General features: G+C 45.7%; 1 protein-coding gene across 14 annotated transcripts in view; it reads left to right on the top strand.

Annotated features, from left to right (window-relative positions):
- The window catches only part of ppfia1 (PTPRF interacting protein alpha 1), a 67430-nt gene that overhangs the window by 1605 nt on the left and 39663 nt on the right, over positions 1-26162 (top strand). For all 14 annotated transcript variants that reach the window (XM_060071963.1, XM_060071962.1, XM_060071969.1 and 11 more), the window contains exons 2-8: positions 1096-1353; positions 17761-17862; positions 21037-21201; positions 21298-21372; positions 23136-23237; positions 23614-23847; positions 24356-24502. In XM_060071963.1, coding sequence (XP_059927946.1) covers positions 1096-1353; positions 17761-17862; positions 21037-21201; positions 21298-21372; positions 23136-23237; positions 23614-23847; positions 24356-24502 — 1083 coding nt within the window. The remainder of the gene's footprint in view (positions 1-1095; positions 1354-17760; positions 17863-21036; positions 21202-21297; positions 21373-23135; positions 23238-23613; positions 23848-24355; positions 24503-26162) is intronic.

The raw sequence follows: 26162 nt of genomic DNA on the forward strand, positions 1-26162 counted from the left end.
GCCTGTACATCAACACTATTGAGTGGTGATCGGGGTTAAGGTTTCTGTATGCCCAGCGAACACACACTATGGTTTATCTTTTAGATCTCTGGGTATGTCAGTTAGACTAGACATCTGTCGATCCGTTATTTTGATGCTGGGTTGGTATGTCAGTCAGACTAGACATCTGTCAATCCTTTATTTTGATGCTGGGTTAGTGGCGTATGGCTCCTCCCCCCTGTTCACTCACGAGTTGATTTGGCTTGACCTCCTTATCCAATTCAGTCGATTGTCATTCGTCATTATTCATCCGGATCCTTGTTGGCGTACTATAGAGTCTAGGTTAAACAGGCTCTTGTTTTCTACCCTATTCTATTAAAGGTCCCATGACATGCCACCAGGTGTGAGTGGGATTAGGCCGTATTGAAAATCTGGCTCTTCTGACATCACAAGTGGGCGTGTCCACCTACATGTACGCTGGATAGATCAGTCTATCAGCCTACCCAGTGGACTGTAGCAAACGTTGCTTATCTATCCGGGCCACATCTAGGTGGACACACCCACTTGTGATGTCAGAAGATCCATATTTTCAAAACAGGTTGTAACAGCTATTCACACTCACACCTGGTGGCATGTCATGGGTCCTTTTAAAAGTGCCAAACATACAGCAGTGCTTTTCGGCGTTGACCGTCCAAATGATTTTTGCATGTATACCTTCAGGTAGGCCTATGTGTAAAATGTAAATCCATGTCACATGGTTGTAGCTTGCCCTAAGCCAATGATGAGGACTCTCTGTGTGTACTTCCAAAGCCTCTCTGTCAAGCATTTTTCAAGGCACTGCTTAAATTACCCAAATCTTTAGCTAATGGAACAGTATTGGCCTCTAAGCTTTTATATTAATGCATCTTATTCATACATAGATTGAAACCATTTCCCAATAGAGAGAAATCAATAAAATGTTAAATCATATTTAAAAAAAAAGATTACAATAATCTTGCAAACTTCAAATAGTTGAGACCGATCTCCTTTGTGTGATGCGCTGACGGTGGCCTCTATCCCTCTCTTTGGACTGCTCTCTAACCCCTGGTGCTCTCTCCCATGTCGGCCCTGACCCAGATGATGTGCGAGGTGATGCCCACCATCAGCGAGTCAGACGGGCCAGGGGCCGGCGGCCGCGGCTCCGGCTCCCCTCTGCAGTCGGACTCAGAAGGCCACTTTGAGTCCCTGATGGTGTCCATGCTGGAGGAGAGAGACCGCCTGCTGGACACCCTGAGGGAGTCCCAAGAGAACCTGGGCCTGACGCAGGGCCGGCTGCACGAGGTCAGCCATGAGAGGGACTCCCTGCAGAGACAGCTCAACACAGCGCTGCCACAGGTAATGGGGGGTTTACCTGTGCTTGGTGTTTACCAGGGTGTACCTGATTTTAGTGTTTACCTGTGTTTACCAGTGTTTAGTGTTTACCAGGGTTTAGTGTTTACCTGTGTTTAGCAGGGTTTACCTGTGTTTACCTGTGTTTACCAGGGTTTACCTGTGTTTACCAGGGTTTACCTGTGTTTACCTGTGTTTAATAATAATAATAATAATAATAATAATTAATACATCGCATACCTGTGTTTACCTGTGTTTAGTGTTTACCAGGGTTTACCTGTATTTAGTAGGGATGCACCGAAATAAATTCTTGGCCAAAACCGAAAATGAGGAAACCAAGGTCAAAAACCGAAACACCGAAAAATAATTATTATGCCAATTATTAGTACAATGCGTTTATGCTTATGACTGTGTAATAACTTCATTAAAATCAAGGCATTGCAATTTTTGCTAATCGCTATACGTGGGTCTTTCTCAGAAACATTGAAAAACGTCCACACCGCAGACATATGGGCGCTTATCCAGACAAGTGTGTGCTGGCCGCGCTTTTTGTTTGCGTCATCACCTGTCATCTGTTTCGGCCGTGTAGTTTCGGTGATAAAAGTATTTGGGCCGAAAACCGAAAATGCGCTTTTGGGCCATTTTCGGCTGAAAACTTTCGGTGGCCGAACATTCGGTGCATCCCCTAGTGTTTAGTGTTTACCAGGGTTTACGTGTGTTTAGTGTTTACCTGTGTTTACCAGGGTTTACCAGGGTTCACCAGGGTTTACCAGGGTTTACCAGGGTTTACCAGGGTTTACCTGTGTTTACCAGTGTTTACCAGTGTTTACCAGTGTTTACCAGTGTTTACCAGTGTTTACCAGTGTTTACCTGTGTTTACCTTTGTTTACCATGGTTTACCTGTGTTTACCATGGTTTACCTGTGTTTACCAGGGTTTACCTGTGTTTACCAGGGTTTACCTGTGTTTAGTGTTTACCAGGGTTTACCTGTGTTTAGTGTTTACCAGGGTTTACCTGTGTTTACCAGGGTTTACCTGTGTTTACCTGTGTTTACCTGGGTTTACCAGGGTTTACCTGTGTTTAGTGTTTACCAGGGTTTACCTGTGTTTAGTGTTTACCAGGGTTTACCTGTGTTTAGTGTTTACCAGGGTTTACCTGTGTTTAGTGTTTACCAGGGTTTACCTGTGCTTACCAGGGTTTACCTGTGTTTAGGGTTTACCTGTGTTTACCAGGGTTTACCTGTGTTTACCAGGGTTTACCTGTGTTGACCTGGGTTTAACCAGGTTGACCTGCTTTGACCTGGGTTGACCTGGGTTTAACCAGGTTGACCTTGGAGTAGGGCTGGGCGGTAAACCGATTTTATCGATTAACTCGAGTGTGTAGCTCACGTCGACTTGTTTAAATGAAAATCGTTTTTCTCTTCAACATCCGCCAACGCTTCCCTCTCAGCTCCCGTAGTTCGGAATGGGCTCAGCCCTCCCCCCGCACAGAGCGCGCATTAACCAAAGTGATACACAAACATGGCAGCGAGTGTGACAAGTTGTATACAACAATTTATTCATATATGTATCATCTATTTTGAGGTAAACATAATTCATTTTAAATATCTGTGTGGTTCAATAATTCGTCGATCTGTTGGTAATGCCTCGGGGCTCCAGGGATCGCGCTCCTCTTCCTCATTCAATACAGACGAGTGAAGGAAAGAGCTGCGTGTGTGTTTTCTCATTCTTCTTCCGTTACTATTCCCTTTTTTAGGGTAATTACCGTTTGCAAAACACTGTATATTTATGAACACATGTTGACATTTTTAATGTTATGTTGGCACTTTATCAGAACTACCTCTTATCATTAGTAATATTTAATGTTTGCAGAAATATTTTATTTTATATATTTTACATTTTATGTTATGTTACAGGTTACACTGTTTACAATAGCAGGGCCTGCCCTAATGCCTTTTTTATGTAAATCGATTTAAATCGGAAATCAGATTTTCTTTTAAAAAGTCTGGGATTATTTTTTAAGGCCACATCGCCTAGCCCTACCTGGGAGGACTTTGGTTTACTAGGGTTGACCTGGGTTTACCTGGCAGTCTGACATCTGGAATCAACTGGAAAACGTTGAATATTGCTCATTTTGAGAAATTTTCGTAAATTGGCTTAAACTGATAAGAAATAATGTCAAAAGTTGGCCTGATTATTGTAGTAACCAAAATGATTTAATAATTGTCAAATGACAGACGAGTTGGCACAAATACAAGTCGGGTGTCGGGTGTTTTGGGAGGGGGGGGTGGAGGATCTTCCCCTCACAACTTGTCACTACTTTGAGAAACATGTCAAACATGCTATTGATTGGACCCGTAGAAATACGCATGATGATCTCTCAAAGTCTAAAGCCCATGTGAAGAACAAGGAATAGCTCCCTGTTACCAGTTTCAAAACACCAGCAGTAGTGTGCTATTGTGCACAGATTCAAGACGGGAATGTAAAGGACTTTTTGGAGCCGAGTCTGACGCACTCTTAGAAAACATAAAACAGCTTGTTTGTAGTGTAGCATTGCGGACGGGGGAGAGAGTTGAGCGACAATGAGAGAAGCCTCCGACAAACCCACCGGGCCACGTGTGTTTGACCAGCAGAAGACGGTTCAACTGAAGATCCTTCTTAACATAGTCATTTCTGAGCTGTGTGCATGTATGTTATTATTCCCATACACCGAACTATCGTGGTGAAATATTGCGATGTGTCACTAGCTGTCTGCCTCTCCATACAGCTCACGTTTTATTAATTCCCAAAAGTATTTCTGATGATAAAATGATCAAAAATCACGAAACACAATTCTGAATAAAACAAAACGGAATTTGCGAAAAAATAAAATGGAATTTGGAAAATAATAAAATGGATTTCCTAGGGCTCTACAAGTTGGGCGATATCTCTCCGGACTTCCCCAGCCACTCCTTGTGTGAATACCCTGAACCCACCACAGGTTCTTTAATGATTAGCATCTTCCTGTTTTATGCACCATATTGTCCAAAATAAGACTCACTCACTCACTCACTGGACTCACTCACTCACTTCCACTTCAACCTTTTGGAACCTGTAGTATCAATCCCTGGAAAGTACATCTTGCTGGTGTAAACTATATAGGAGGGGATAGTTGAGGGGTGGTGAACCCTAACCCTATATAGGAGGGGAGAGTTGAGGGGTGGTGAACCCTAACCCTATATAGGAGGGGAGAGTTGAGGGGTGGTGAACCCTAACCCTATATAGGAGGGGAGAGTTGAGGGGTGGTGAACCCTAACCCTATATAGGAGGGGAGAGTTGAGGGGTGGTGAACCCTAACCCTATATAGGAGGGGAGAGTTGAGGGGTGGTGAACCCTAACCCTATATAGGAGGGGAGAGTTGAGGGGTGGTGAACCCTAACCCTATATAGGAGGGGAGAGTTGAGGGGTGGTGAACCCTAACCCTATATAGGAGGGGAGAGTTGAGGGGTGGTGAACCCTAACCCTATATAGGAGGGGAGAGTTGAGGGGTGGTGAACCCTAACCCCAAATAGGAGGGGAGAGTTGAGGGGTGGTGAACCCTAACCCCAAATAGGAGGGGAGAGTTGAGGGGTGGTGAACCCTAACCCTATATAGGAGGGGAGAGTTGAGGGGTGGTTAACCCTAACCCTATATAGGAGGGGAGAGTTGAGGGGTGGTGAACCCTAACCCTATATAGGAGGGGAGAGTTGAGGGGTGGTTAACCCTAACCCTATATAGGAGGGGAGAGTTGAGGGGTGGTGAACCCTAACCCTATATAGGAGGGGAGAGTTGAGGGGTGGTGAACCCTAACCCTATATAGGAGGGGAGAGTTGAGGGGTGGGAGTGTGTGGAAAAAGACGGAGACAAAGGCAGACTTGTTTTAAGTTGTGAACTGATGTTAGCATAGAGCTAATGTTGTTTTTAGCATAGAGCTAATGTTGTTTTTAGCATAGAGCTAATGTTGTTTTTAGCAAAGAGCTAATGTTGTTTTTAGCATAGAGCTAATGTTGTTTTTATTATAGAGCTAATGTCGTTTTAAGCCAGATGTGACTTCAAGAAGTGCTTTTTTTTTTTCTTTATGGACATGTAGCCAGGACAGCGGCACGGACATTGACTAGCCCCAGAGCTCGGAGTTGGACCACTTGTAATCAATGGGTTATTAATGGTTGACTCTAATTAATGGGATATAACAATCCACAACCCTCAAAGTCTGTGGTGAGTGGATATTTCAGAAATGGATCACTCCATTTAATATACATTTAATTGAGCATAAAATAGGTTAAATAATAAGCTTACTGTTTGGATATATCTCTGCATTGAAGGCTTTATTCCTATTGAAACTAAATACAATTATATAGCTGCAAGGGTATGACTCCACAACCACAATCTAGTCTGAATCGATGCGATGACGTCTCCACGCTCTGTTCCTCTGCCTGTTAGGGATCCTCTGCCTGTTGGGGATCCTCTGCCTGTTAGGGATCCTCTGCCTGTTGGGGATCCTCTGCCTGTTGGGGATCCTCTGCCTGTTGGGGATCCTCTGCCTGTTGGGGATCCTCTGCCTGTTGGGGATCCTCTGCCTGTTGGGGATCCTCTGCCTGTTGGGGATCCTGTTGGGGATCCTCTGCCTGTTAGGGATCCTGTTAGGGATCCTCTGCCTGTTAGGGATCCTCTGCCTGTTAGGGATCCTGTTAGGGATCCTCTGCCTGTTAGGGATCCTCTGCCTGTTGGGGATCCTCTGCCTGTTGGGGATCCTCTGCCTGTTGGGGATCCTCTGCCTGTTGGGGATCCTCTGCCTGTTGGGGATCCTCTGCCTGTTGGGGATCCTCTGCCTGTTGGGGATCCTCTGCCTGTTGGGGATCCTCTGCCTGTTGGGGATCCTCTGCCTGTTAGGGATCCTGTTGGGGATCCTCTGCCTGTTGGGGATCCTCTGCCTGTTGGGGATCCTCTGCCTGTTGGGGATCCTCTGCCTGTTGGGGATCCTCTGCCTGTTGGGGATCCTCTGCCTGTTGGGGATCCTCTGCCTGTTGGGGATCCTCTGCCTGTTAGGGATCCTGTTAGGGATCCTCTGCCTGTTAGGGATCCTCTGCCTGTTAGGGTTAGGGATAATAACAAACAAACACAGAACCCTCAAGGTATTTAGGAACAACGGCGAATGCTCCGTTTATTGAAGATAATGTCGCGCAATAATTTGATGTCCTTATTGGGCGTCCTGTGTTGTGTTCTTCTTTTCCTTGGATTTAATAGCCGGCTACACTGTGTCAGGCTGCTATGAGGTCAAGATGCTTACGTAGCTGCCGCGGCTATTGCCATCAGACCTAAACCCCGCCCTACCATAAGGGTACTGTCGGCGGTGGAAACGCGAGCCGTAACTGAGCTGAGCTATACCGCGCCATCACTACTGGGCTGAGGCGTGCTGGGTCGAAGGCGTACCCTCTGGTGGAAGAGCATCGTAAGGGTTAGGGTTCCTCTGCCTGTTTATGAACGGAAGGCTCTTTACAGGCGCTTTGCCTTGTAAAAGTTTCCTGTTCCCTTCCACTGGCTCCTGCTGTGCCGAGCCTGCCCGGTCTAGCCCATCTAGAGCTACTGAATTCCTTTCTTGACTGCCTGCAACATATTGGTCTCAGTTGTTTGGAGTGGCCAGAACGGAGGAGGCGGTCCGTGCCTATGACTAATGCTGGCTCTTTCTGTGGATTTTGTCTGCATTTACCCTGCAGGCAAATTAGTTTTTCAGTGCAAACCCTCAAACCCACAACAGAGGCCTACTGATGTGGTGTCAGGGTTCGGCCTGGCCCACCAGTGTTTATGTGTGAAGCAAAGGGTTAGGGTTAGGATCAAAGCTGTCTCTGCAGTCAGAACACTGCAGTGCTGAAGTCTTCTTATGGGGGGTCGTATCAGGGGTTAGTGATGTTTCTTCTTATGGGGGGTCGTATCAGGGGTTAGTGATGTTTCTTATGGGGGGTCGTATCAGGGGTTAGTGATGTTTCTTATGGGGGGTCGTATCAGGGGTTAGTGATGTTTCTTCTTATGGGGGGTCGTATCAGGGGTTAGTGATGTTTCTTATGGGGGGTCGTATCAGGGGTTAGTGATGTTTCTTCTTATGGGGGGTCGTATCAGGTGTTAGTGATGTTTCTTCTTATGGGGGGTCGTATCAGGTGTTAGTGATGTTTCTTCTTATGGGGGGTCGTATCAGGTGTTAGTGATGTTTCTTCTTATGGGGGGTCGTATCAGGGGTTAGTGATGTTTCTTATGGGGGGTCGTATCAGGTGTTAGTGATGTTTCTTATGGGGGGTCGTATCAGGTGTTAGTGATGTTTCTTCTTATGGGGGGTCGTATCAGGGGTTAGTGATGTTTCTTATGGGGGGTCGTATCAGGGGTTAGTGATGTTTCTTCTTATGGGGGGTCGTATCAGGTGTTAGTGATGTTTCTTCTTATGGGGGGTCGTATCAGGTGTTAGTGATGTTTCTTCTTATGGGGGGTCGTATCAGGTGTTAGTGATGTTTCTTCTTATGGGGGGTCGTATCAGGTGTTAGTGATGTTTCTTCTTATGGGGGGTCGTATCAGGTGTTAGTGATGTTTCTTCTTATGGGGGGTCGTATCAGGTGTTAGTGATGTTTCTTATGGGGGGTCGTATCAGGTGTTAGTGATGTTTCTTCTTATGGGGGGTCGTATCAGGGGTTAGTGATGTTTCTTCTTATGGGGGGTCGTATCAGGTGTTAGTGATGTTTCTTATGGGGGGTCGTATCAGGTGTTAGTGATGTTTCTTCTTATGGGGGGTCGTATCAGGTGTTAGTGATGTTTCTTCTTATGGGGGGTCGTATCAGGTGTTAGTGATGTTTCTTATGGGGGGTCGTATCAGGGGTTAGTGATGTTTCTTATGGGGGGTCGTATCAGGTGTTAGTGATGTTTCTTATGGGGGGTCGTATCAGGGGTTAGTGATGTTTCTTATGGGGGGTCGTATCAGGTGTTAGTGATGTTTCTTCTTATGGGGGGTCGTATCAGGGGTTAGTGATGTTTCTTCTTATGGGGGGTCGTATCAGGTGTTAGTGATGTTTCTTCTTATGGGGGGTCGTATCAGGTGTTAGTGATGTTTCTTATGGGGGGTCGTATCAGGGGTTAGTGATGTTTCTTATGGGGGGTCGTATCAGGGGTTAGTGATGTTTCTTCTTATGGGGGGTCGTATCAGGTGTTAGTGATGTTTCTTCTTATGGGGGGTCGTATCAGGTGTTAGTGATGTTTCTTCTTATGGGGGGTCGTATCAGGGGTTAGTGATGTTTCTTATGGGGGGTCGTATCAGGGGTTAGTGATGTTTCTTCTTATGGGGGGTCGTATCAGGTGTTAGTGATGTTTCTTCTTATGGGGGGTCGTATCAGGTGTTAGTGATGTTTCTTCTTATGGGGGGTCGTATCAGGGGTTAGTGATGTTTCTTATGGGGGGTCGTATCAGGTGTTAGTGATGTTTCTTATGGGGGGTCGTATCAGGTGTTAGTGATGTTTCTTCTTATGGGGGGTCGTATCAGGGGTTAGTGATGTTTCTTATGGGGGGTCGTATCAGGTGTTAGTGATGTTTCTTCTTATGGGGGGTCGTATCAGGTGTTAGTGATGTTTCTTCTTATGGGGGGTCGTATCAGGTGTTAGTGATGTTTCTTCTTATGGGGGGTCGTATCAGGTGTTAGTGATGTTTCTTCTTATGGGGGGTCGTATCAGGGGTTAGTGATGTTTCTTATGGGGGGTCGTATCAGGTGTTAGTGATGTTTCTTCTTATGGGGGGTCGTATCAGGTGTTAGTGATGTTTCTTCTTATGGGGGGTCGTATCAGGGGTTAGTGATGTTTCTTATGGGGGGTCGTATCAGGGGTTAGTGATGTTTCTTCTTATGGGGGGTCGTATCAGGGGTTAGTGATGTTTCTTCTTATGGGGGGTCGTATCAGGTGTTAGTGATGTTTCTTCTTATGGGGGGTCGTATCAGGTGTTAGTGATGTTTCTTCTTATGGGGGGTCGTATCAGGTGTTAGTGATGTTTCTTATGGGGGGTCGTATCAGGTGTTAGTGATGTTTCTTCTTATGGGGGGTCGTATCAGGGGTTAGTGATGTTTCTTCTTATGGGGGGTCGTATCAGGGGTTAGTGATGTTTCTTCTTATGGGGGGTCGTATCAGGGGTTAGTGATGTTTCTTCTTATGGGGGGTCGTATCAGGTGTTAGTGATGTTTCTTCTTATGGGGGGTCGTATCAGGTGTTAGTGATGTTTCTTCTTATGGGGGGTCGTATCAGGTGTTAGTGATGTTTCTTCTTATGGGGGGTCGTATCAGGTGTTAGTGATGTTTCTTCTTATGGGGGGTCGTATCAGGTGTTAGTGATGTTTCTTCTTATGGGGGGTCGTATCAGGTGTTAGTGATGTTTCTTCTTATGGGGGGTCGTATCAGGTGTTAGTGATGTTTCTTCTTATGGGGGGTCGTATCAGGGGTTAGTGATGTTTCTTCTTATGGGGGGTCGTATCAGGTGTTAGTGATGTTTCTTCTTATGGGGGGTCGTATCAGGGGTTAGTGATGTTTCTTCTTATGGGGGGTCGTATCAGGGGTTAGTGATGTTTCTTATGGGGGGTCGTATCAGGTGTTAGTGATGTTTCTTCTTATGGGGGGTCGTATCAGGGGTTAGTGATGTTTCTTCTTATGGGGGGTCGTATCAGGTGTTAGTGATGTTTCTTCTTATGGGGGGTCGTATCAGGGGTTAGTGATGTTTCTTATGGGGGGTCGTATCAGGTGTTAGTGATGTTTCTTCTTATGGGGGGTCGTATCAGGTGTTAGTGATGTTTCTTCTTATGGGGGGTCGTATCAGGGGTTAGTGATGTTTCTTATGGGGGGTCGTATCAGGTGTTAGTGATGTTTCTTCTTATGGGGGGTCGTATCAGGTGTTAGTGATGTTTCTTCTTATGGGGGGTCGTATCAGGGGTTAGTGATGTTTCTTCTTATGGGGGGTCGTATCAGGGGTTAGTGATGTTTCTTCTTATGGGGGGTCGTATCAGGTGTTAGTGATGTTTCTTCTTATGGGGGGTCGTATCAGGGGTTAGTGATGTTTCTTCTTATGGGGGGTCGTATCAGGGGTTAGTGATGTTTCTTATGGGGGGTCGTATCAGGTGTTAGTGATGTTTCTTCTTATGGGGGGTCGTATCAGGTGTTAGTGATGTTTCTTCTTATGGGGGGTCGTATCAGGTGTTAGTGATGTTTCTTCTTATGGGGGGTCGTATCAGGGGTTAGTGATGTTTCTTCTTATGGGGGGTCGTATCAGGGGTTAGTGATGTTTCTTCTTATGGGGGGTCGTATCAGGTGTTAGTGATGTTTCTTCTTATGGGGGGTCGTATCAGGTGTTAGTGATGTTTCTTCTTATGGGGGGTCGTATCAGGTGTTAGTGATGTTTCTTATGGGGGGTCGTATCAGGTGTTAGTGATGTTTCTTCTTATGGGGGGTCGTATCAGGGGTTAGTGATGTTTCTTCTTATGGGGGGTCGTATCAGGGGTTAGTGATGTTTCTTCTTATGGGGGGTCGTATCAGGTGTTAGTGATGTTTCTTCTTATGGGGGGTCGTATCAGGGGTTAGTGATGTTTCTTCTTATGGGGGGTCGTATCAGGGGTTAGTGATGTTTCTTATGGGGGGTCGTATCAGGTGTTAGTGATGTTTCTTCTTATGGGGGGTCGTATCAGGTGTTAGTGATGTTTCTTCTTATGGGGGGTCGTATCAGGTGTTAGTGATGTTTCTTCTTATGGGGGGTCGTATCAGGGGTTAGTGATGTTTCTTCTTATGGGGGGTCGTATCAGGGGTTAGTGATGTTTCTTCTTATGGGGGGTCGTATCAGGTGTTAGTGATGTTTCTTCTTATGGGGGGTCGTATCAGGTGTTAGTGATGTTTCTTCTTATGGGGGGTCGTATCAGGTGTTAGTGATGTTTCTTCTTATGGGGGGTCGTATCAGGTGTTAGTGATGTTTCTTATGGGGGGTCGTATCAGGTGTTAGTGATGTTTCTTCTTATGGGGGGTCGTATCAGGGGTTAGTGATGTTTCTTATGGGGGGTCGTATCAGGGGTTAGTGATGTTTCTTCTTATGGGGGGTCGTATCAGGTGTTAGTGATGTTTCTTCTTATGGGGGGTCGTATCAGGTGTTAGTGATGTTTCTTCTTATGGGGGGTCGTATCAGGTGTTAGTGATGTTTCTTCTTATGGGGGGTCGTATCAGGGGTTAGTGATGTTTCTTATGGGGGGTCGTATCAGGGGTTAGTGATGTTTCTTCTTATGCGGGGTCGTATCAGGTGTTAGTGATGTTTCTTCTTATGGGGGGTCGTATCAGGGGTTAGTGATGTTTCTTATGGGGGGTCGTATCAGGGGTTAGTGATGTTTCTTCTTATGGGGGGTCGTATCAGGGGTTAGTGATGTTTCTTCTTATGGGGGGTCGTATCAGGGGTTAGTGATGTTTCTTATGGGGGGTCGTATCAGGGGTTAGTGATGTTTCTTCTTATGGGGGGTCGTATCAGGGGTTAGTGATGTTTCTTATGGGGGGTCGTATCAGGGGTTAGTGATGTTTCTTCTTATGGGGGGTCGTATCAGGTGTTAGTGATGTTTCTTCTTATGGGGGGTCGTATCAGGTGTTAGTGATGTTTCTTCTTATGGGGGGTCGTATCAGGGGTTAGTGATGTTTCTTCTTATGGGGGGTCGTATCAGGTGTTAGTGATGTTTCTTATGGGGGGTCGTATCAGGGGTTAGTGATGTTTCTTCTTATGGGGGGTCGTATCAGGGGTTAGTGATGTTTCTTCTTATGGGGGGTCGTATCAGGGGTTAGTGATGTTTCTTCTTATGGGGGGTCGTATCAGGTGTTAGTGATGTTTCTTATGGGGGGTCGTATCAGGGGTTAGTGATGTTTCTTCTTATGGGGGGTCGTATCAGGGGTTAGTGATGTTTCTTCTTATGGGGGGTCGTATCAGGTGTTAGTGATGTTTCTTCTTATGGGGGGTCGTATCAGGTGTTAGTGATGTTTCTTCTTATGGGGGGTCGTATCAGGTGTTAGTGATGTTTCTTATGGGGGGTCGTATCAGGGGTTAGTGATGTTTCTTCTTATGGGGGGTCGTATCGGGTTAGTGATGTTTCTTCTTATGGGGGGTCGTATCGGGTTAGTGATGTTTCTTCTTATGGGGGGTCGTATCAGGGGTTAGTGATGTTTCTTCTTATGGGGGGTCGTATCAGGTGTTAGTGATGTTTCTTATGGGGGGTCGTATCAGGGGTTAGTGATGTTTCTTATGGGGGGTCGTATCAGGTGTTAGTGATGTTTCTTATGGGGGGTCGTATCAGGTGTTAGTGATGTTTCTTCTTATGGGGGGTCGTATCAGGTGTTAGTGATGTTTCTTATGGGGGGTCGTATCAGGTGTTAGTGATGTTTCTTCTTATGGGGGGTCGTATCAGGTGTTAGTGATGTTTCTTCTTATGGGGGGTCGTATCAGGTGTTAGTGATGTTTCTTATGGGGGGTCGTATCAGGTGTTAGTGATGTTTCTTCTTATGGGGGGTCGTATCAGGTGTTAGTGATGTTTCTTCTTATGGGGGGTCGTATCAGGTGTTAGTGATGTTTCTTATGGGGGGTCGTATCAGGTGTTAGTGATGTTTCTTCTTATGGGGGGTCGTATCAGGGGTTAGTGATGTTTCTTCTTATGGGGGGTCGTATCAGGGGTTAGTGATGTTTCTTCTTATGGGGGGTCGTATCAGGCGTTAGTGATGTTTCTTCTTATGGGGGGTCGTATCAGGGGTTAGTGATGTTTCTTCTTATGGGGGGTCGTATCAGGTGTTAGTGATGTTTCTTATGGGGGGTCGTATCAGGTGTTAGTGATGTTTCTTCTTATGGGGGGTCGTATCAGGTGTTAGTGATGTTTCTTCTTATGGGGGGTCGTATCAGGTGTTAGTGATGTTTCTTCTTATGGGGGGTCGTATCAGGGGTTAGTGATGTTTCTTCTTATGGGGGGTCGTATCAGGGGTTAGTGATGTTTCTTCTTATGGGGGGTCGTATCAGGGGTTAGTGATGTTTCTTATGGGGGGTCGTATCAGGTGTTAGTGATGTTTCTTATGGGGGGTCGTATCAGGTGTTAGTGATGTTTCTTCTTATGGGGGGTCGTATCAGGTGTTAGTGATGTTTCTTATGGGGGGTCGTATCAGGTGTTAGTGATGTTTCTTCTTATGGGGGGTCGTATCAGGGGTTAGTGATGTTTCTTATGGGGGGTCGTATCAGGTGTTAGTGATGTTTCTTATGGGGGGTCGTATCAGGTGTTAGTGATGTTTCTTATGGGGGGTCGTATCAGGTGTTAGTGATGTTTCTTCTTATGGGGGGTCGTATCAGGTGTTAGTGATGTTTCTTCTTATGGGGGGTCGTATCAGGTGTTAGTGATGTTTCTTCTTATGGGGGGTCGTATCAGGTGTTAGTGATGTTTCTTCTTATGGGGGGTCGTATCAGGGGTTAGTGATGTTTCTTATGGGGGGTCGTATCAGGGGTTAGTGATGTTTCTTCTTATGGGGGGTCGTATCAGGTGTTAGTGATGTTTCTTCTTATGGGGGGTCGTATCAGGTGTTAGTGATGTTTCTTCTTATGGGGGGTCGTATCAGGTGTTAGTGATGTTTCTTCTTATGGGGGGTCGTATCAGGTGTTAGTGATGTTTCTTCTTATGGGGGGTCGTATCAGGGGTTAGTGATGTTTCTTATGGGGGGTCGTATCAGGGGTTAGTGATGTTTCTTCTTATGGGGGGTCGTATCAGGTGTTAGTGATGTTTCTTCTTATGGGGGGTCGTATCAGGTGTTAGTGATGTTTCTTCTTATGGGGGGTCGTATCAGGTGTTAGTGATGTTTCTTCTTATGGGGTGTTGATCAGGGTATCAATGATGTTTCTCAATGTAAAGAGATTGTGTCATCCTTTCAAAACCTGTCAACGGAACCTTTTTATTTAATTTTGTAGTAATATATTCGTTATTTAAATGTTGAAGCTATTCCAATTCAACGTGTTGTTGTGGAAGATGTAATTGTGGCTATGTAAGCAATGCAGTGGGTAGATGATTCAATCTAAAGGCTCTAAATACTGAAATTGACCTAAGCAGTTCACATGGTTCCCTGTGAATTACGGGGATATCCTTTCAGGCTCTGCTGGTGATTTTCACAATTCACACATGCAGCTATGTTCTGGAACATCATAGCGATGGCGGAATAGATGGGCCAGTGCAGCACTTCTGGACTGCGGACTGGGAGGAGCTAACCCTAACCATAGCCCTAACCCTAAACCTTGCATCGGAATCTGTCCAGATTCAAGACATTTTTGAAAAAATGTAATTGTTTGGAAAAAAAGAAGCTGTAATGATATTGTTATCGAATGTGTATTGGCCCGTTAAGGTCAACATTAGCGGATTGAAGTACCTCATCAGAGGAGCCCTGTGATTGGCTCACTTTCTCCACTTGAAAGTGTCCCGACATGCCTCTACGGGGGATGCGACTGCATTATTTCACAGCTGTTCTTGTTATCGTCAGTGTTCTGGAACTTAGTTCTTGGTCTTAGTGTGAAAAATCTTTGGTAAAGATTTCCTGCCATTTCGATTCCTGTTTCAAGTCAATGATCCAATGCAGGAAATGTTTTGGAACATTTCTGGGGTAGATTGCGTATGTGAAAGGGGCTTCACCTAAACTGTTGTGCTCAATGAATATTCTTCGCTGGTATCCTAGTGCACTCTAAGCCAGAAAGCTGTAAAATGTAGGACATAACAAGGTTCTGAAAGCATTTGGAATTACAGGATGCGACATACGCGATGATAAGGGCTTTGGCTGCGTTATCCCTGAACCATTGTGTTTAGGGTCCTCCATGTTTTGATGAACTGTTTCTTTAAGAGGTTGGCACACATATCCATGCCCCCTTAATCCACCCTCCCTGTTGGCCGGCTTATAGGGCAGCCCAGATCTCTTCTACCAACGGGTCACTAAGCTAAACTCACTGCTCAGTAACTAAGACACACACACACACACACACACACACACACACACACACGCGCACACGCACACACACACGCGCGCACACAGTACAATGTTAGAATTTGTGTTTAGTTCATGGCATCCATGTTAATGGAAGTATGTTGATATAATAACATTAACATGATGGTTTTTCATTATTCTACTCCTCTAATTTATTTTCTTTGATTTAGTATAAATCCATAATCTAACCTACATAATCTTTTGACTTATTAAAAGGCCAATGCCATAACACTATCCCATAATCAATGAATTATGAACTGTGATTCAGTAGGTGGGGTACCCCCAATCTTGGGTAAGGTAAGGGTAACCCTAACCCTACCCCATCTTCATGGTCTCTTGATTTCGTGTATTAGTCAAGTTAACTTATTCACCAGTCCACATCCGCGTTTACAACCGCTGTTGGCTTTCAAGTTGCAATGTGTGAGATTGATCCGCTCCCAGTTAGAAGGTTGGACCCTTTCAGGATTAAAAGAGCACCGTAAAATGTCTTGAAGGATAGTGCCAAAAGATGTATGTCTCCACAGCAGTTTGAGTTCACAGGAGAATCACATATCAAAGGGTTGAAAGACAATATTGTATAATATATACATTATATATATATATATATGTATATATTCAAAGATGTGAAGTGTGGACCTTTTTAATACATTGGGATCCTGGGGACCCTACCTACACTCACAATGGCCTGGCCTTATATCAGCATGAGTGCATTCATACATGCTAGACTCAAGTGAGGAAAAGTTAATTTAGTGTAATGATCAGTGGGAGAGAAAAGTCTTTAGGAGGCCGTACCACTCAACCCTGTACCACTCAACCCAAGGCTCTGGAATGTAGGAGCAAGCCTCCCTGTAATTACCTCAAGGCCCGCCCCGTCTGGTCCCCTATTGGTCAAAGGGCTTTGACCCTAGCAAATCATCCCCTTTCTGCCTCTCTGGCACAGCAGAATGGCTGCCAGTCACAGAAGTGGCTGGGAGGCCAAAGGGGAGAGAGAATGAGACTGAAGGAGAGAATCCCTCCTACTCATATAGATAGATGGATGGATTGAGGGAGTTTATCAGTTCAGGAAAACTAAAAAAATATATTGTACAGATACACAGATATAGATAGATGGTATCTATATAATTGTATTTGAAAGAAAATGGAGAATGTGTGCAGAACGGAGAAAGAATGCTTTATAAGTTGCAAACGGTCATGACGTTAGATGGAAACTAATCGTAGTTTCCCTGAAGTGAGTAACCTGGGGCCGCACTTCTTTCTAGACTGATTTGGGATTGGTTGGAGTATCACCAGGCAGCCTTCACATGTGTTCTGAGGGGCTGAACAGGGAAAAGGCATGTGTAGAGTCGTACAGGGGCTAGGTGGAGCTGTGGAACACTGCAGTAGGACGTAACCAGTAGCTGCATACGTCTATTCTCCAGCCTGCTTCGATTGGTTTGGCCCGTAGCATTGAGATCCGGATGCCATTCAGGGTTCAGATCGGGCGTACATGTCTCTGATTCTCCAGTTCAATAAATTATACAGCGAAATAAATACTTTTCCCAGTTTTACAAGCTATACCGTAACAGGATTTAGAAGCAAGATGAGATAAAATGCATTAATCTAACATAACTTAGACTAGAAATTAAAATAAATGAATATTAAACAAATATAAACTTCTGAAGCTTGACGACAAAGCATCACTCTAGTTAGCTGTTGGTGTAGCTGGTAAGCTGTGGGTGTAACTGGTTAACTTAAAAAAAAAAAAATGCCACTATCCCACTAGCATTTCAATTCTAATTCTAATTCTATCAATTCTAAAAATATGTGCAGTGCTACCATGTGAGCAGCCAAAGCTTTGTCATACGGGAGAAAGCTAGAAAATCATTATTGGATATTATTATTGGGTATTGGATATCCAATAATGATATCCAATATTGAAATGTGGGTGTAGCCGGTTAGCTGTCGTTGTTGCTTACTAACTGTGGGTGTAGCTGGTTAGCTGTCGTTGTTGCTTACTAACTGTGGGTGTAGCTTGTTAGCTGTCGTTGTTGCTTACTAACTGTGGGTGTAGCTTGTTAGCTGTCGTTGTTGCTTACTAACTGTGGGTGTAGCCGGTTAGCTGTCGTTGTTGCTTACTAACTGTGGGTGTAGCTTGTTAGCTGTCGGTGTCGTTTGTTAGATGTGGGTGTAGCTTTTTGTTATGAATCAATTATTTGCAAATATCCGATCCGCGGATCACTTGCGTCCCTAAACGTGAGGGTTGATCCGTACGGATCAGGGTAACCCGTGAACCGTTGCACCACTAATGGAATGAATTAAATGTCCAATTGACTGTCCATTTTTCCCTCCAAATAGTAAACAAAAACATGAGGTTTTCTTGATTTCTGTTTTTAGGAATTTGCTGCACTGACTAAGGAGGTGAACGTTTGTCGAGAGCATCTACTGGAGAAGGAGGAGGAGATTGCTGAGCTGAAGGCTGAGAGGAACAACACACGGGTAGGTGGTCACCTGCCCTACGGCAGGAGATGTAGCCTGGCCAATGACCCAGAGATGACCGCAGGCTCCTGGACACCTAATCCTAACCCTAACCCTAGACACCTAACCCTAACCCTAGACACCTAATCCTAACTCATCTGTGGGTTTGAGGAGAATGTCGGTATCCCCGCTGTTTGACTTTTGAAGATAATTCAATGTGATGTTTCGATTACTTTTCCTGAAGCCTGTTGCTATTTCATATATTTTTGTAACTCTAAAGTTTCTGGGATCATGGTTTCATTTATGGATTCAGCAATTTCAGAACCATCTGAATTGTTTTCGCAGTGATGATAAATTATTATTCTAAGAAACTCCCGACAGCAAGGTTTCTGGTTGAATCATCGAGCAGAGATATAAAGGGTGAACATGGTGGAGGGAAGGTTAAGGCTGTCCACTGATAGAGAGGTTCATTAGGGGGGACAGAGGTTAAGGGGGGACAGAGGTTAAGGGGGGAGCTGTCCACTGATGGAGAGGTTCATTAGGGGGGACAGAGATTTGATGGTTGTACATGGGGGAGGGAAACATTAACAAAGGTTAAGGGTGGCTGTACACTGGATAGATTAGAGAGGTTCATAGTAAGTGCCTTTCAACCAAAGGCACTTGACTGAATCATACTCTGTCATCTAAACACAGTCTGACAACCACCATACTCTAATTATTATGCAGATCTTCATTAGACTATTCCCCTTCATCTAGCCACAGGTCTCTAACATTATGGGCTAGATCAAATCCCGTTTTCTCCTTGGATAGCAGGATATTTACAGCATTGAGGGGCCACTCACACTAGGGCCGCGGCCCCGTGCCCGAGCTCATTTGCATACTAAAGTCTGTGTGCCGTGGCCAAAGTACAGATGCTAATTAGGGTTGCCGTGGTAGAGCTGTAGCGACGCGTCGATGATGTCGACGTCAAAAATTCGTCGACGTTAAATTTCTCCGTCGACGATTTTCGAGGACAATGGACAACAACACAGAGAACACAGTTCGCACTTTGCTGAGTCTGTTGCTTATTTGGATATATGTTTACCGTTTAATGGGAAAGAAGGCTCGTCGCCTTTATTATGTCCGTGGTCGTCGCATGGACTATATGTCATCCAGCTCAGGTTGCGTAGCCGTGCGTGTGCGCGACTGCGCGTGTCGGCTCATTAGCATCTGTACCGTAGCGGCCCGTACCGTAGCAGCACACCTCTCCCAAGTGGCCAAATTGGCCTGGCCTGGCCAGACTGGCCACACTCACACTGGCAGATTTGAGCACGGCTGGCCTTTCATTTTGTATAACAGTGAAACTATTTTATTTAGTATATTAATTGTATATTAAAAGTATATTATTAAGAATTTTTTGGTATTTATTTGAGATACATTATGGTTTTTATTAATCGAGCAACAGAAATAGATAACCATCCAATTAGTCATTAGATTAGTCGACTAATCGATGAAATAATCGCCCGATTAATCGTTTAATAAATAATCGTTTACCCCCAGCCCTACGCGGTATACGGTATTACAAGTGTTACCGGCAACACCGAGTTTTTTTTTGTAATAAAAAACAAATTCAGCAAAAAAATTAATATAATTATAATTAAGAAAATTTAAATGTGTAGAATAGCTCACAGTTCTGCTCTGTGCAGGAGAGAATTGGCTCGCCGAGAATTGACGCGCTTTCCTTACAAGACCGGTAACCATAGCAACGCCGGTAAACAAACCCCCCGAAGCCCAATCCCTACGTGAGCTCCCCGCGCCACGGCCATCCGGAGGCGCACACAGCTTTTGGCCGTGATATTATGATATATAAAATTATATTATACTATTATATATAGAATGTTATACAACGGGTGGCTTAAATCCAGCGATCTGATTGGTTCCTAACTGTTGTATAATTAGCGTATACATAACTGCTATGACGCCCAATCATTTTGTGAAAGTTTGCATATCACTCCGCGCCTGGAAGTAGAAACAGTTACAAAGTAAAAAATATTTTGAATAATGGAGAGGGTGTAAATGTTGTTACTCCGGGAGTGAGCAAGGTGATGGAGAGACTAACGAAAGCTTAGGCACACGGCGAGTGAACTGCTCCATAGGATATATTGCCGGCGAACCGCTCTAGCCGAGCCTTCTCTCGGAGGGACGCTAAAGTGTGTTGCATGGCGACCGTCGTGCATTTTGAAGGCAGCCAGGAGGGACTACTTTTTTGTATTCTTTAATAAAACAGCTACTTTGACTTTTTTTTTTTTTTAAATGTAGTGTGTCTATGACTTTCGTTTTGCCATAATAGTAACCGTTGTATAAAAGCAATAGATCACTGCAGTCAGTGGTAACTTAAAAAAAATGTGCTCATTATACCACTGTGAAGGGGGTCGCCGGCCCTCCGCTGCGCGTCGCGCGGAACAACGTCTAACACTAACCCGAACAACAGTGGTATAATGAGCACATACCACAGCCTGTCGTGTTTTATTGCTTAATTATAAGACGCAAAGAATTGGCGCGCTGCCAGCCGCTGTCACCGAGTGTGAGTGGAGAGTTTACGGAGAAGATGTAGTTTCAAAGTTAACACCGTTACCGGTAATACCGGTGTTGACACAAGCGTATTACTCGGTGTGAAAATGTCCAGACCACAGCAACCCTAATGCTAATGAGATGACACTCGCACACGCGCGGATACGCAACGTGAGCTGGATGACGTAGTCCTTGCGCGACCCTTCTTTCTTTATAGGTCCATGCCCTTCTTCCCCACAACAATCATTTCAAACAATGGCGGCAAGCGGTTCACGAGTGGGTTTACGTTGGTGCGATAGTGAAGTCGAGTGTTTACTTGAAATTTGGGCCGACGACAGCATTCACGTTGTTGATCTCCGTTGTTGTTATGGCGGCGAGGACGCTTCGTGATGACGTATTTATCGTATTACGACGTGATGACGTATGTATGAAGGAGCTATCGTGCCCACGCCACGGCCTTTGGGAGCAGTGTGACCACGGGCCAGCGGGGGGAGTGGGGAGGGGGGGAATCGTGCTGAATCTTCCTGCAGCACGGAACAGGCAAACGGCCCTAGTGTGAGTGGCCCCTAAAGCTGTCAATGCTGTAACTGGTTACAAATGCTGCAAAAGGTTTTGAGTTTGAAGTGAAGCCTGATGTGTTCCCAGCTGTTGCTGGAGCATCTGGAGTGCCTGGTGTCCCGCCACGAGCGCAGTCTAAGGATGACGGTGGTGAAGAGACAGACCCAGTCTCCGGCCGGTGTCTCCAGCGAGGTGGAGGTCCTCAAAGCCCTCAAATCCCTGTTCGAACACCACAAAGCCCTCGATGAAAAGGTAAGGCCCTACAGTGAGGAGGGTCATACACGTGCACACACTCAACCAGTGTTGTTGCTCTTAGAAGCGGTTCTGAGTCCTTGTTTTGTGATGCAGGTGCGGGAGCGACTACGCGTAGCCTTGGAAAGATGTAGCGCCTTAGAAGAACAGCTCACTATGTCCCACAAAGAGGTAAGTGCTACACACACTCCCACGCACGCACTCGCATGCACATGATGTTGGGAGAGTACTGACCCATATTCCGTCTCGGCTTCCTGCTTGATGCCTTCTTTATTCCTGGTCTCTGAGCACACAGTGCTGTCCGACCCACTGCCCTGGTCTCTGGTCTCATAGTGCAGTCAGACCCACTGTCCTGGTCTCTGGTCTCATAGTGCAGTCAGACCCACTGTCCTGGTCTCTGGTCTCTGGTCTCATAGTGCAGTCAGACCCACTGTCCTGGTCTCTGGTCTCTGGTCTCTGGTCTCTGGTCTCATAGTGCAGTCAGACCCACTGTCCTGGTCTCTGGTCTCATAGTGCAGTCAACCCACTGTCCTGGTCTCTGGTCTCATAGTGCAGTCAGAGCCACTGTCCTGGTCTCTGGTCTCATAGTGCAGTCAGACCCACTGTCCTGGTCTCTGGTCTCATAGTGCAGTCAGACCCACTGTCCTGGTCTCTGGTCTCATAGTGCAGTCAGACCCACTGTCCTTGTCTCTGGTCTCATAGTGCAGTCAGACCCACTGTCCTGGTCTCTGGTCTCTGGTCTCATAGTGCAGTCAGACCCACTGTCCTGGTCTCTGGTCTCTGGTCTCATAGTGCAGTCAGACCCACTGTCCTGGTCTCTGGTCTCATAGTGCAGTCAGACCCACTGTCCTGGTCTCTGGTCTCTGGTCTCATAGTGCAGTCAGACCCACTGTCCTGGTCTCTGGTCTCATAGTGCAGTCAGACCCACTGTCCTGGTCTCTGGTCCCTGAGCAGACAATGAGTGAGCTATTACGCTACGCTACGTTCTACAGTTGTAGAGTCCTGCTGTTATTTTCTTGTGTGGCATCTTCACCTTCAAAGTATACCAATCATAGTTGTGGTGTAGACTAGAGATCATCGTAAGTATCTCAATAGATTCTCGATGGGTGACGCTGCACTTACACTTGAGCTATGCATAGTCTTATCTTTAAAGCAGTTATTTTGTAGTAGGCATTTTTACACTCCTCCGCTGGCTTCACATGCCCTGCAATTTCGCTGTCTTGCCTTTGTAACACAGAGGGGGTATAATCCCTCTTCGTCACAGAGCCGGCTTTCTAGGCTCAATGGAGAATGCAGGGCTACGCTTGGAGAGTAGACCTCTTTAGGATAATCTGCATACCCCAAGTGTTTTTATTTTTTCATGATTCAAGACACTCGCATGCAAGAATGAGTATACGTCTGAGTGTAGGCTACAAACGCCATTAACTATTTTCAAGTGCAAAAACGCCAACTTATTCTTTATTTTTCTGACCACTTATTTTTTTATCCTGACAAAAGCCTCGTAAGGAACGTTCCTCTGGTACTCTCGTAAATCGCACCATCTTTCCCGTCTTCGTTAAATGCGACTGCATCACCTTCTCTTCCATGATGGTCAGCAGTGCATTTTACCGTCTCTCCAGTTAGAACTAATCATGTTGATATCGCTGCGTTGTCTCTGTTGGAGAGACAGTGCAGCAACACCTAGCCAAGTCCCGCCCCTGGAACTGCGGAACCAGCTAATCGCATTTACATGAAAATGAAACCGGCAATATGTGTAGGGTCCGAGAGGTTAAATTGGGATGCCAATTCAGGCCGTTAAATTACCTCGGTCAGTGTAAACCTGCGGACCATGCCGGGAAAAAGGCGTGCAAAAGACGGGCATATTTAGCAGTGTAAAAAGGTTTAGTTGGACTGTGCCTTACCTTTTCATTTCTATTTTCTCTCAATCATTTTAGGTGGCATACCTCAGGGAACAGAGCATCCAAAAGAGAGGGCTTTTAGACGGAACCCACGAGCTCAACCACAACTCTGAGAATGTAGCGAGCACTAACGGCAAGGTGAGGCTCACCTTATCCTGCCCCAACCCTTACCCTAACACTTAGGTTAGGGTCAGCCCTAACCTAAGTGTTAGGGTAAGGGTTAGGGTCAGCCCCAACCCTTACCCTAACACTTAGGTTAGGGTCAGGCCTAACCTAAGTGTTAGGGTAAGGGTTAAGGTCAGCCCCAACCCTTACCCTAACACTTAGGTTAGGGTCAGCCCTAACCTAAGTGTTAGGGTAAGGGTTAGGGTTAGGGTCAGCCCCAACCCTTACCCTAACACTTAGGTTAGGGTCAGCCCTAACCTAAGCATATGGACCGTCCCGTAACCCTTTGCCCAACGCCCTACCCTGTAAGCCTTGTTAATTAGGTCTGCATTGACCACCCCTTGTCCAGCGTTCTTCGGACGGCTCCCTGGGTCTCGAGGACGACTGCGGTTCAGGCGCCGGGCGGGTGGTGGAGCTGCAGGAGGTGGTGGAGCGACAGACCTCTGACCTGGGCCAGATGAAGGAGCGCATGGCGGCCATGTCCTCACGCATCAGCGAGCTGGAGGAGGACCTGGACACGGCCCGCAAGGACCTCATCAAGTCTGAGGACATGAACACACGGCTGCAGAGAGACCTGAGAGAGGTAATGGAGAGACTACAGTTTATATATATATATATATATATATATATATATATATATATAACCTTTATCTGACACGGGCTTCAAACATATTGTGTATAATCTTTATTTGACCCAGGCTTTGTACATGTTGAACATATAACCTTGATCTGACACGGGCTTAACACATGTTGAACATATAACCTTTATCTGACATGGGCCTCATATATGTTGTATATAACCCATTCCCCACAATTCTTTTCCTTCACAGAATTAATACAAAATGTATGATATTTGGCTTTCTCTATTCTGAATAGAGTAAGGTCCAAGAAAATAAGTGTTAAGAGTACAAACTGGTTGAAGTGGATCAGAAGTGTATCATTTGGCAGCCAGTTTGACCAAGTTCGGACAATCATCCCTCTCTAACTAACTGGTGACCGGTAAACTACTTTGTCCCCAAGCCGGTGGAAACTGAAGGTAGAGATGAGACATCCGGAGCCAAGCCGAACTTTGTGATTGTTTGTATGTGCAGTCGATGGCCCAGAAGGAGGACATGGAAGAGAGGATCACCACGCTGGAGAAGCGTTACCTCGCCGCCCAGAGAGAGGCCACGTCTGTTCACGACCTCAATGACAAACTGGAGAATGAGGTGGCCAACAAGGACTCCCTCTTCAGACAGGTAGTGCATCCCGCCCACACATCTGTTCTACTGTATCTGAGCTCTGTGTACCGCACATGGGTCATCATGTTTATTATAGTTACTTGGCCTCCTGAGCATCTTCCCCCCCCCCCCCCTCCATTATGAATCCCTGCTGTGTCCCCCCAGGGAGCTGCGGAGCAGTGAATGGGAAGCCACAGGGCGATTGAACATTCTCTTAACATTTGTTCAGTGAGATGGAAATGTCTTGTGTGGTGTTCTTTCTTTTCTTTTTAATCGGTGTTAATGCTTCCTCTTCCTCCCCCCTTTTCTACAATTCCAACCCCCACTCCGCCATTTGTTCTCTCTCTCTGACATTTTTTTTTATTTTGAACGGCCAACCACCAGCAGCAACCAACTATTGCTATTATTTATCTTGTATAACTGAGGTTATGACCAAGTTGAACCCTAACTGAGGTTATGACCGAGTTGAACCCTAACCCTAACTGAGGTTATGACCAAGTTGAACCCTAACCCTAACTGAGGTTATGACCAAGTTAAACCCTAACCCTAACTGAGGTTATGACCAAGTTAAACCCTAACCCTAACTGAGGTTATGACCATGTTGAACCCTAACCCTACTGAGGTTATGACCATGTTGAACCCTAACCCTAACTGAGGTTATGACCATGTTGAACCCTAACCCTAACTGAGGTTATGACCAAGTTGAACCCTAACCCTAACTGAGGTTATGACCATGTTGAACCCTAACCCTAACTGAGGTTATGACCATGTTGAACCCTAACCCTAACTGAGGTTATGACCAAGTTGAACCCTAACCCTAACTGAGGTTATGACCAAGTTGAACCCTAACTGAGGTTATGACCGAGTTGAACCCTAACCCTAACTGAGGTTATGACCAAGTTGAACCCTAACCCTAACTGAGGTTATGACCAAGTTAAACCCTAACCCTAACTGAGGTTATGACCATGTTGAACCCTAACTGAGGTTATGACCGAGTTAAACCCTAACCCTACTGAGGTTATGACCATGTTGAACCCTAACCCTAACTGAGGTTATGACCAAGTTGAACCCTAACCCTAACTGAGGTTATGACCAAGTTGAACCCTAACCCTAACTGAGGTTATGACCATGTTGAACCCTAACCCTACTGAGGTTATGACCAAGTTGAACCCTAACCCTACTGAGGTTATGACCAAGTTGAACCCTAACCCTAACTGAGGTTATGACCGAGTTGAACCCTAACCCTAACTGAGGTTATGACCAAGTTGAACCCTAACCCTACTGAGGTTATGACCAAGTTGAACCCTAACCCTAACTGAGGTTATGACCAAGTTGAACCCTAACCCTAACTGAGGTTATGACCAAGTTGAACCCTAACCCTACTGAGGTTATGACCAAGTTGAACCCTAACCCTAACTGAGGTTATGACCGAGTTGAACCCTAACCCTAACTGAGGTTATGACCAAGTTGAACCCTAACCCTACTGAGGTTATGACCAAGTTGAACCCTAACCCTACTGAGGTTATGACCGAGTTGAACCCTAACCCTACTGAGGTTATGACCAAGTTGCAGGGCGTATTCTATCCAATGTGTGGGTCTATAAAATATTAAATCCAGTTGGTAAAGTGTAGTGCTGTCAGCAGACGTCTTTCTTGGCATCGCTCCGTGTGACTGCTGT

This window comes from Gadus macrocephalus, chromosome 14 (genome assembly GCF_031168955.1).
Source record: "Gadus macrocephalus chromosome 14, ASM3116895v1".
Lineage (NCBI taxonomy): Eukaryota > Metazoa > Chordata > Actinopteri > Gadiformes > Gadidae > Gadus > Gadus macrocephalus.